Source organism: Pleurodeles waltl, chromosome 9, assembly GCF_031143425.1.
Source record: "Pleurodeles waltl isolate 20211129_DDA chromosome 9, aPleWal1.hap1.20221129, whole genome shotgun sequence".
Classification (NCBI taxonomy): Eukaryota; Metazoa; Chordata; class Amphibia; order Caudata; family Salamandridae; genus Pleurodeles; species Pleurodeles waltl.
This window is the reverse complement of record NC_090448.1, coordinates 779,878,469-779,888,975: the sequence shown is the minus strand read 5'-3', so window position 1 is coordinate 779,888,975 and position 10,507 is coordinate 779,878,469. Positions and strand designations below refer to the sequence as shown.

Genomic DNA, 10,507 nt, shown 5'->3' with positions numbered 1-10,507 from the left:
TTGCACAGGCATAATGTGGCACAAGGTTTTACAAAGCAACACAATGCTTGCATTGCGCCACTTTGTAAATATGGCGCATGGTAAATGCCAACCTAATGCCACTTTTGCGTCAAACAAAAGACACAAATGTAGTGTAATAAATATGCCCCATAGAATTATCTATTGTTTCTTAACAAGTGGTGCCACCATTCCCATGGCCACTGAGCCGGAGGTCAAGCAGAGATTGAACAAATCAGTGGGAAAGGAAATAAGTGCCAGGGATAAAGCTGGAAAGGTGACACTAGGCAAATGCCATCAGTTGTGGATCCTGGGTCATAATAGCAGTTGAAGAGGCCATCTGTGTTCTCAAGATGTAAAGAAACATGACGTGGGCGCCATGACATTTGCTATCTACAATTCCATAGTGGATCATAGATATTTTGAATTGTTAAGTTAAATAACCCAACCCTATTAGCTCATCACAGAAGTCCTGTGTTGGAGTTCCAACCTTCATTCAGCATGCTAGCAGTAAAATGTTTTTGACTCCTCTAAAAACTGATGTGAGGAATTGTCATGTGCAGAGATAGAGAAACAAAGGTGTTCTGATATGGCTTGAAAATAACTTTTTCACATTCTCTAAGATCTTACTTGTAGTGCACACTGTCCTCCATGGAGTAGGGTTGAGGAAATATCATTTCTAATTATGTGACTAGGAGTTTTTCTCCTTTAATCACACTGAGACAGTTTATTAACCTTCCTTTGCAAATGTATTTTGTTTGTGCTTCTCGAGCTGGCTTCTAATTAATACTTGATCTGAGGGTACCAAACTGACCATCAACATGAGATGACTAATGAGTTGTGCCAAAAGGACGATCAACCTTTCACAAGCATTGGCTATGTTAATTGTGGTTGAAGAACGCACTGACTCAGTGCCTCAAAACAATAAAACATGACCAAAAGTACATCCCACTTCATTGTCTGACCAGTACACGAACTCCACTACATCACCTGAAGTAACCTAGGCAAAGTTAGGTTACATAAAATAGATTATGGGTGAGGAATATTTAATTAAAATAGTTAACTTTTTATTACTTTTTAAAGAGCAGGGGATCACCTCTCCATCCGCCACTCCCACAGAGATGATGTAATGTCAGTTGATGTCGTGGAGGGGACGTGTCAGGTGATGTAGTAAAATACAACTATCTAGATTACAGGGTAGGGGCAGAAAAGTCTCACAGAGTTTCTGGGACATAAAAATGGTCCAACGTGTGACCTGTTTGGTGTGTATGTCCAGTAACCATCTAAGAGATGATGAAGAAACGGATGGTGTTAAGTTCAGAGGAGAGAGAGTTAACAGGGAACTTTTCCCCTGAATACTGTGTGGAATATCTTGAGCTCGCCAGCTGTTTCTTTTCCTGGTGAGAATAAAGTTTGCGAAAGAAGAGGTATTTTCTGGGGTTTTTTTCTCAGGAGACCGCTTATGTTAATTTCAAATAGAGTTGGGGGGTTGTTTAAGCGTTGCCATTAGCAGGGATGTGGAGTTTGTATTAGGAATTCATTTAAAATGTTTGCCTAAGTATTTTATGTTGATTCTGAGCCTTACTTTTTTCTTGGAAATATTGTTATAATTGTAATAAATTGCAACAGATATCTTTTTCGATTATTGTTCAGCACTCCTACATCCTTTGGTCAAGGTTCCTCTTCAACCACAAGGAATATATGAAATATGATTTAAAACATTGTTATTATACCATTTTGGGAATTACACATACTGCTTGGTGAGGATGAAATCACTTTGTAAAAGGCGCTGTAAAATTAGCTAATTAATTGATCTTACTGCAATCAATTTACTTTCTTTTTGCCTTTCTAATAGTCCATTTGTATTATGTCTTGTAAAGCGAAGGAACCACTAAAAAGTAATGAATATAAAGGGTGAGAGGAAGACAATGACAAAGTGAGTGTGCATAAATAAACTTTAATATTGAACTTGAGCGCAGAGTCATTTACAAAGCAGACATTCTATTAGAGGAAAATTCAGATGAACTAACTGGAAATGTCCAGGAAAAAACATATAAAACTATATAAATGAGGACTAATGTATACATTACTTTCAGGATGCACTGACGCTGATTTATCCCTATGATTATAGGGAGGGCATTCAAAGGTACACAGTTTATGCAGAGATATGCTTACATTGTGTTTTCCTCGTCACATACATCCTCCCCTTTACAGAGCAAAGGAACTGGCATTTTACCTCTTGTATCCTGGCCATTGACAACTGGATGACAATCAATTTCTTGAAAACAGAGATCATGTTTGGCACATGCAGCAGAGAGCCGAACGTCTGACATATGGCCTACTGAAATAGTGTGAAAACCATTGACAGGAAGAAAAAGAGTGGTCAGGATCCTAAACACTACTCTGCCACTGAATTTTCAGGGTGCTAAGTCCTGTTCTAACCATCTAAAAACCTCGAGAAAGAGTTTTCCCTTCTTGACTCTCCCTCGTGGAAGCAAAGTTGTTATGACGATGATTCTGTCTTGAATTAACTCTGCCCCACAGCAGTTGTCTTTCTTCTCTCAAAACACTCGATCCAACATCTACTAAATCTGCAAAACTTCTTTAACCTTATTGAGTCTTTAAAGACGCAACCATTCCATTGCAGCTGTTAAATTCTTGCACTGAATACTGGTACACCAGAGATTGTAGTCAGGTATCTTTCTATGGTCCACCCTAAGCTCCATAAAATTGGTCCTGCACTTTCCTTTGAAGATTCAATTTATGTGAGCCTTAGTGCCCTTGTCCACTCTTGAGGAGCTTGCAGGGTCCTTGTGGCACGATTTAGGAAACTCCAGACAGAAAGGCAATGCGTCTCTGTTGTTGCTTATCAATTCTGGGACAATTAAGTGCAAAACGCGTTAAGGGTGAGTAATGCATTTGATGTGCAGTTAGAAACAACCTTTCCCCCATTTTCTCTAAAGTTTGACCTGCTATTATTGAGGTATGTTTTTCACTGATCTACTGCTCTTGTACCATTACGGTGGGTAGCGCTGTGCTTAAAAAAAGCTTAGTAACATAATGTTACATAATGACTTATTGTCCTTAGAGTATGCAGGATGGGGTATGAATTAGAGGCTGGATGCAGATGTGAAGTGCTGAATGTCAGAACAAAAATATTGTCTAAAAAATATTGTGGATTAAATATCATTCAAAAAATATCTCTTTGTTGGTTGTAAATTCCCTATTATTAACCCCACTAAACTAATATTTTTGTAAACAGTATTTGGGAGACAACATTTAAAAAAAACGATAGAGTTGTTCACGGTATCCTAGTGCCCTACCGTTGTGAAGGAAATAGTGGGGCATGTTGACTGTAAGTGTGAAGAAATTGGAGAAAATATTGCGTTGGTGATAGACTTGTATTGTACTCATACTATATAGTCACTGAAGATGAGGTGTGCTTTGATGATGGAGATGTGAAGAAATGGATATTAACGTGGATGAAAGTGTGAATTAATTAGAAAACTGTGTTGACTGCTTAGTGGGTATATGGAGGAACAGTAGGGAGAGCTGGCTAATGACATCAAAGAATGGTTGGGAGAATTGGCTTGTAAGGTAATTGAAGGAAGTTGGATGAAGGCTTAACATCAGAAGCTAATATAGCTAGCTAAGGGAAATACTTTCACATACGGTTGTTAGCTAGGTTGTATTCTTTCATTGCATAGCAGTGAAGGCTGCAGACACAGAGGCTGCAGGTGAGAATTTTCAGGCACATCCCTGGTTCAACATATTTTTTTAGCCTGGTACCATCTAACAAAAAAAAAATCGAAAATACAAGCAGTTGATGGAAAAGAGGTTACACGCTGATAATGTTGACAATATTTCATTTTAGAAATGAGCCTCCACAAAATCACAACTAGCAAATGTGCAAGCATTGTCCTCACTCCAAGGTCAAGGGGTGATATCCTGAGGAGGTTACATCCAGTTTCTCCCTTCTGTACAGCATCCCTGCCAATGTCTTGACGCTGGACTTTTTCTCAGTCCAAAGGGAACTTAAAGGGATAGTTTTCTTGAATGAGGTAATCCCTTCAATTATAAAGCAGAAAAAGCACAATGGATTACATTCTGCAATCTCTTCCAATCAGAAATCTGATTAGGTGGCAATGACATTCTGTCGGGTTTTGTAATAAAAAGTGTAGCTCTTCTCGCCAAGTTTTTAACATTACCACTTCTTCCTCAGTTTTGTTTTAGACAGGTTCTCTCAATATATGTGAGGAGGGCAGTGTCTTGAAATGATTTTGGAGGGGCCAGGCAGGGGACCTTCTCCTTCGGGACCATCAGTGTCACGTTAGTTATATTCATCCATGTTGCAAAATCCAACAGACCACAGTGACATATGAAAGAGGTGTCTTTAAGATCCAGGAATTTCAGTGATGGCAAATGCATCCACGCCACTGGTGAAACGGTGACAAACCTGTTACTTTTCAACCTCAGAATTTTTAACGATGCCAGACTCTCAAAGAGCTGGTTAGGAATAGATGACATTGAGTTACTGGAGAGATCTAGATTTTGTAGAGACACCAGGTCCTGAAGCAGGTTTTCTGGCAAGGTTGAGAGATAATTTTGAGATAGGTCTAAGGATATCAGTTTCCTCAAATTACAGAAGATGTTCAGGCAAGCCCCCGAGGTCCACACTGTACCCAAGGAGTTGTGGGACAGATCCAGAATACGGAGATTGTTGTCTTCAGGAATCAAAGCCTCTGGGTTGGCAGAACATCTAGAGATCATGTTGTGAGACAAAAAGAGGTGTTCCAGTGTTCTGATAGTTATGATTTGCCGGAACTCTCCTAGATCCTGCAGGCGGTTATAGGCTAAGTCAATGAGGGTCGCATTGCCGGCAAACGAAAGGATGCCATAGACGTGCCTTATTCGATTTTCTCCCAAAAATACATTTTTCAGGCTAAGGAGCTGCATAGACGGGATAGTGGTCAGGGAATTGTCTCCCAGATTGAGAGATTTCAATGAACTTAAATCACTGAAAGCATTATACTGAATGGCACCAATGTGGTTGGATTTAAGATCTAGGGACTGAAGGGGTGAGTATTTCAGAACTTCAAAACTTTCTCTATACACCTCACCTAAAAGGTTGTAGGACAGATTCAGTGTCTGTAGATTATGGAGCCCAGAGAAGGCCTCCTTGTCAAGCCTGTTGATCTTGTTTGAGGCCACATTTAGTGACTGGAGTTGAGGAAGGCTTGAGAAGACCCTGGAGGACAACCTGGAAATATATCCATTTGAGAGATCCAAGGACAAGACATTGCTTTTATTCAACCCAGAAAATGTTGCTTCATTGACATCCTGTATGTTTCCAAAACCAAAGGAGCTCCCTATGCTGCTAGAATATTGCATCTGCACATGACGCACTTGGGTTCCGGCAATAGTCTGGAAAAATTGTTCAGCACCCTGCACATTCCAAGCGTTGGAGGAGATGTCCAGGGTGTCGATGGTGATGTTGTAGAAGGGGTTGGTACACTCTGGTTGGCTCATTCTTGAATCTCTATATGACAGTTGGTTAGAAGAGAGGTCCAGCAGAGAAAGATGGTGGCCTCGAAGGTGCTGGAGATCGTTTCCACACAATGCACTGATTTTGTTGAGTTTCAGGTGCAATGACTGCAGCATCTTCAAGGCACTGAAGCTGGGATCAGGCCTTACCATTTGGATCTGATTGCCTGTGAGATCCAGCTTCTTCAAAGACAGAAGGTCTTCAAAGTAGCTGTTCTGCAGCACTCCATCCTTTAAGTCACTGTGGTCAAGCAAAAGGACTTCCAGTTTGCCCAGGCCTGCAAACGCTTTGTCATGGAGCATTAGATGTTTGTTCCCACCCACATCGAGGAAGGTCAGGTTTCCAAGCCTCCTGAAGGCACTCTCTCCAATATACAGTTTGCCTGCTAACTGCATGCCCAGCGTCAGGGTTTTGGCACATCCCAGGGGAGGGAAGGAAGACTCTTTAAGGTATGTGATGTTATTGAAAGACAGGAGAATCACCTCTGTAGATAGAGATATATCTGGTATGGTCAAATGTCCCTGTGCCATGCAGTTCGCCACAATGGTATTCTTCACAAGCCTAAGGTTACAGCTGCTGGGGGCTGCCATGGCTGAGCATGTGGCAAGGAGGATGATCCAGCAAAACATGGTACCTAGAAAGAAAATAAAATCTATTAAGACTAGACTTATTGGTATTAATTCCACATTGGTACTAAAACAACAGCCCAGCAGACACTTCCTGATTCACTGCAGGATTGTTTGTCACATTGAGATAAGTGGTGAAGCTTTAGTTGAAAGTTTCTGGCCGGCCACGGCCTTATTGCAAAGGCGTGGCCGTGCTCAGGCTTCAATACAGAGGTAAGCCACCATTCTGCATAAATATAGTAATGTGACACTCACTGAGCCACAGTTCGGTGGCATGGGACCTGAGTCCCGAGTCCTAAGATGGCTGCCACCACTCCCTTGTTGATGTGACCATGGTACCAGGGTGTCTGCATTGATGCAGGATATTTTTTGTGCAGGAAGGGGCACCTTCCTGCACAAAAACAATCCAGAAAGGTGTTTTCCTCTTTCTGTGTGTCCTGCAGAATGCACACAAAGGGAAAGCGGAAAAAACGATGTGAAGTAAACATATTTCTCCTCACTACGCCTCCCTTGGCAAAATGTAATGTTTTGAAGCATCCTCATGTTTACATAGTTTTGTAAATCTTGGAATGTGTTAATATTCATGAGTGTTGCGTGGGAACACCCACTGCAACGCCCATGGAATGACTCCCTGGCACAGAGTAAGACAACGCTGCAACTTGTGCTACTTTGTCTTACTCCATATCTTTGAGGATATTCAATGCCACACAAAGTGGGTTTGCGTGGCCTCATAGATATGGTTGGGAGGTTTGTGCCTCTGGAGTGTCAGAAATAATGACACTCCAGCATCACAAGTCTCTCATAAATAAGCTCCAGAATCTCTCAAAGATCTAATCTGATTCCTTTTCCTGCGAGCCACCCAGATCAACTCTATAGTAAGGAGTAATTCTGACTATTGCAACAGCCTCTTTGTCGATCCCACACTATTCTTAGCCCCTCTTAGAACAAGTAACAATCCTTGATACGCAGATTCCTTTCAGCCTCTCTAGACACAAAAACAGCCTCATACTTAACGCAAGCTAGTGCATGTTTGCCAAAAACAGGACCTACACAAACTCCTTATGCTGGCATTCCAACGGGGGGCTAGAACAATTTTCTGAATGTGGGCGTTGGCCAGGGGCATAGTCTCATTAAACTAGAGGGGTCTAAAAATCATAGTGTTATTGAACGAGTAATGTGGTAAGTTAACAAAAAGCACTAAGGGCCAGATGTACAAAGCATGTTTCAAGTCGCAAAGGGCGAATCTGGCAATTTGTGACTTTAAAAATGCTATTTGGGATGTACAAGGCCCAAACTGCAATTCGGTAACTAGTTACTGAATCGCACTTTGGGCTTTGCGATGCGGTATTAGGAAGCGGCGTGACAAGGGTGTCTCTTTCTAATACCAAATCCAGTTGGTATGTGTGATTGTTTTGTGACCGCGAATGCGGTCGCAAAACAATCGCAGTTCGCACCAGTTTCAAACTGGTGCTAACCCATTCGCAAACGGGAAGGGGTCCCAATGGGACCCCTTCCCCTTTGTGAATGGCAATGAAAATACGGACCACTACCTGCTCTGAAAAAATTAAAAGAAAACGTTTTATTTTTGATTTTGGTGCATTATGATGCAATGTTCTTCATTAGGTGGAAAAATTGTTTCAATTTTTAGTCAAATGAGTCATTTAACAAAGACATTGATTAAAAAAAACGGGTTCAACCAGTAAATATGTATTGGTTTGTTGTCTCAGTCTTCAGAAATTGCTTTCAACGACATTCTGCAATTAAAACTCCAAAATGAGTCCATTTAAAATATTTGTAAACGTTAAAAGAGCTATTTTAACATTACTACCTTTTTAATACCCCATTCTTCATCCTCCATAGTACCTGATCATCAGAGTAACAAAAGTCAGCAATGCTATCTCTTTGAAGCCACAAACCTCGAACGTAGATGTACAATATAACCAAAAGTGCGGTGGTTCCCGTTGTCTTACTGATTTGCCTCCAGGTTTGGGGAACTGCAGAAGCTGCTGCACCGTTAGTTTCAGTGCCCCCTGGATTTAAGGTTATCAACCACACACCGCCTGGTTATCGCTCATCAGAAGCTTGTTACCTGTACTCCACAAGACCTCCACACCCAACTACCTTCGTCGCCTCCCCAAACTGATTTCACTACCTAAAGAATCTACTCCCTAATGCAAAGCGGGCAACAGCCCTTCCTAGGTTCAGTACCGTCCTCGCAGCTCACCTGCTCTGGCTCGAGCATCAATATAGCTCACAAATGATCCTGTCAACTTAATTAGACATATGGCCTCCCCTTTAGAGTTTTTCTGAAGAGAGTGTGTAGGAACTCTATATTGAAGTGCATAGAATTCAATTATCTACACCAAACGAATCAGTCTCCGCAGGAGACTGGCCACATTTATCCCTACATATCCAATCCATGTCCTAGGCATGGACAGGAGGAAATGCTGTTCTTCCATATGGGATGAGAATGCCTTAGACTGCCGAGGGCTGCCACATGGACATTGCCAAATGTGCCTAGTGGGACTAACTTATATGACCTTATGACCTGCTAAATGGGGACATCCTATCAATAACTCTAGCCAAGCAATAAGATGGGTGAAAGCTGAAATCAATGTGATTAGGAAACTAAGTAGGAAGCGGGGCACCACAGTCACGGCGCAGGATTTCTCAGGAGAGACAGTCAATCGCCATGATAAGGTAATAGGTGATAACATTTATAGCTCACTGAAGTGGTTTTATGACACTCCCCAATCATTAGGTGGGCTTAATTATACTGGCTACGGGCTAGTGGACTGGCAGAAGAAACCGTGCCCTGGGGGGAGAAGGGTGATAGTCAATAGGCTATTAGATCAAGCAAGCATAGCGCCTGGCATTGAACAATATTCAGGAGTTTGGTTGCTGTGTTCGATCGCGACCTAAAGTAGGATAGTGGTTTGACTGAGGGCAATTAGGGAAGGCACTCACAGTAATATACGTGGTCTTCAGTGTTTTTTATTGATTGATGTATCCTTCAGGAGAATATCGAACGCTTATAAAACATCAATAAAAATTAACTGAAAATAAAAAGTACATTGTTTCACCAATCTCCCATAAAAATATGCATATTTATATCATGTAATGTTATTATCTCCTTCATATACAGTACAAAATTATCGGGTTTTAAATATCCTACTACAAAGATATTGTAGCAAAAATAGATTGATGGGCAGAATATTACTAAGGTATAGTTTTATTCAATTTATACCACATATATTTAACTTGAAAATACATATACATCTGCAAGGTCCGTAGATGTGGTATTTAGAATAGTCTATTCTGACCAATCTATACTTATCTCCAAGTTGTTGTTTTTTAGTTGTCAATATTTGTGCTATGATATTCTTGTAGGGGCAACACGTGGGGTCCCTGGTCATTAATGGATACTCTGGCTAGCTATAGACACAATAAATGGAACACGTGGGCATGCTTCGCGAGAACCCAACGAAAGCAATGCATTCAACCGGGAGATAGCATTATTTAGCAAACAAAAATAGCTAAAAGCCCAACAGTGTGGTGTAGGCAAAGACAGGGGTAATATTGGAACTGGTAAAATGTAATCTGGGTACAGATCAACGGGTGCCTATCAAGCGCTGCGTCTAACAGTTCTGTGAAAATACTCTGGAGAGTACTCACCGTTTTGGAGGCTACGGATGGTTGCGAGGGTCATTCTTTCTTCTTGCGGGTTTGCTCCACGCGTTTTTCCAGTGGTTGGGCTCTCCTCATAGCCTTGCTTGTTAACACTGTGTCGCTTTTATTTAAGCTTCGTGGTGGATGGGAGTAACCGCTGGGAGGAAGTCCTGCTTTGACGTGGTTTGCTGTTTACCTTGAATATTTGGCAACTCTCGCGCTCAGGGAAACGGTTGGGGAAATTCCCCCACCATGAACAACGCAAACAGTTCTGTATCCCTTTCATGTTTGTGCAAGTCAAGTCCTCTGACTGTTGAACTCACAGGCAGGTCAGCTGAGGAGCATTGACTGTGATAGGCGCGGGTCCGACATTGCTGTGTGTGGCTACTGCAAGGGGTATTCGAAAATCATGAGTGAAACACACTGGCAGATACTTTTGAAGATTCTTAGCAATCGAATGGCATGGGTGATGCACGCCAGCATTGGGGTCTATTGTCAGAGCGGCTTATTGGTACCCCCACTGGAAGAACGCGAGGGCTGGGGTTTAGAAATAAATCCGCTTGCACAACTCTCTGTGTGTGGCGCCTGATTTAGAATTGCAGAAAGTTCTCTAATCAAAGACTGACGCACATCGGCAGTCCTGAGTGCGCATTAACTCGTTCATAGGGTT

The 10,507-nt window shown here is 41.7% G+C and overlaps 1 protein-coding gene across 1 annotated transcript; it reads right to left on the bottom strand.

Annotated features, from left to right (window-relative positions):
- Positions 1-1,934: 1,934 nt before the first annotated feature.
- On the bottom strand, positions 1,935-9,978 carry LOC138259967 (toll-like receptor 5). Its single transcript, XM_069207979.1, has 2 exons — positions 9,844-9,978; positions 1,935-6,176 (listed from the first exon to the last, which is right to left on the bottom strand). Exons 1-2 carry the CDS (start codon positions 9,875-9,877, stop codon positions 4,216-4,218), a joined length of 1,995 nt encoding a protein of 664 aa, XP_069064080.1. The 5' UTR covers positions 9,878-9,978; the 3' UTR covers positions 1,935-4,215.
- Between the last annotated feature and the right edge of the window lie 529 nt (positions 9,979-10,507).

What these genes read in the sequence shown, in the direction of transcription:
- LOC138259967 (XM_069207979.1), bottom strand. Translation starts at nt 9,877, where the DNA reads ATGACCCTCGCAACCATCCGTAGCCTCCAAAACG. An exon ending in CATCCGTAGCCTCCAAAACG is followed by an intron (nt 6,177 to 9,843) that starts GTGAGTACTCTC and finishes TTTTCTTTCTAG; the next exon opens with GTACCATGTTTTGCTGGATC.